General features: G+C 47.4%; 1 protein-coding gene across 1 annotated transcript in view; it reads left to right on the top strand.

Annotated features, from left to right (window-relative positions):
• The window catches only part of EMH_0011030 (uncharacterized protein), a gene marked incomplete at both ends in the record, with an annotated part of 2754 nt that extends 2221 nt beyond the window's left edge, over positions 1–533 (top strand). The window contains 2 exons of the mRNA XM_013499102.1: positions 231–415; positions 527–533. Of these exons, the coding sequence (XP_013354556.1) occupies positions 231–415; positions 527–533 (192 nt within the window). The remainder of the gene's footprint in view (positions 1–230; positions 416–526) is intronic.
• Between the last annotated feature and the right edge of the window lie 204 nt (positions 534–737).

Below are 737 nucleotides of genomic sequence, written 5' to 3' on the forward strand. Positions count from 1 at the left end.
CGGCGACATCCTACGTTCCCGCTCAGTAACCCTAAACCCTAAACCCTAAACCCTGAGAAAGCCCTAAACCCTAAACCCTAAATCCTAAACCCTAAGCTACCTGCAACTCTACTCTTAGACTATTTGATGTGTTTGTGTGTATTAATTACAACTGCTTATATAATAAAATAAGGGTTTAGGGTTTAGGGTTTAGGGTTTATGTGGGTATTATGTGTATATGTATATATTAGGATTTGACTCTGTTTGAATCTATGCTGAAGACCTCCAGCATCCAGCAGCTGGTGCCGTGCCCCCTCACCTTTTTCGCTGTCACCGACGACAAAGCGAGAGACTTTCAGGGGGGGAGGCCCCCCCCCTGTCTAGCCAAGGCCATAGCCAGGCCAGAGAACCAAAGAAATGTACTCAAACTCGTCGGGTACGCTACAGGGTTTAGGGTTTAGGGTTTAGGGTTTAGGGTTTCACGCTTCGTGGTTTTGGTTGGAGGGTCTAGGGTTTAGGGTTTAGGGTTTAGGGTTTACGGTTGCAGGCATTGAACTGTATTGAGCCACAAGGAGAGTTTATTGTTTCTTCTGTATCTAGCATCTAGCATCTATCATCTACTCCCTACTCCCTACTCCCTAGTCCCTAGGGTTTAGGGTTTAGGGTTTAGGGTTTGTCGTTTGTGGTTTATGTATTCAGGCGTTTGGCTGTGTTGGGGCGCAAGGAGAGTTTGGTTGCTGGGGCGCCGCTGGCTGTGC

Source organism: Eimeria mitis, genomic scaffold (assembly GCF_000499745.2).
Source record: "Eimeria mitis Houghton genomic scaffold, Emh_scaff400, whole genome shotgun sequence".
Taxonomy (NCBI): domain Eukaryota; phylum Apicomplexa; class Conoidasida; order Eucoccidiorida; family Eimeriidae; genus Eimeria; species Eimeria mitis.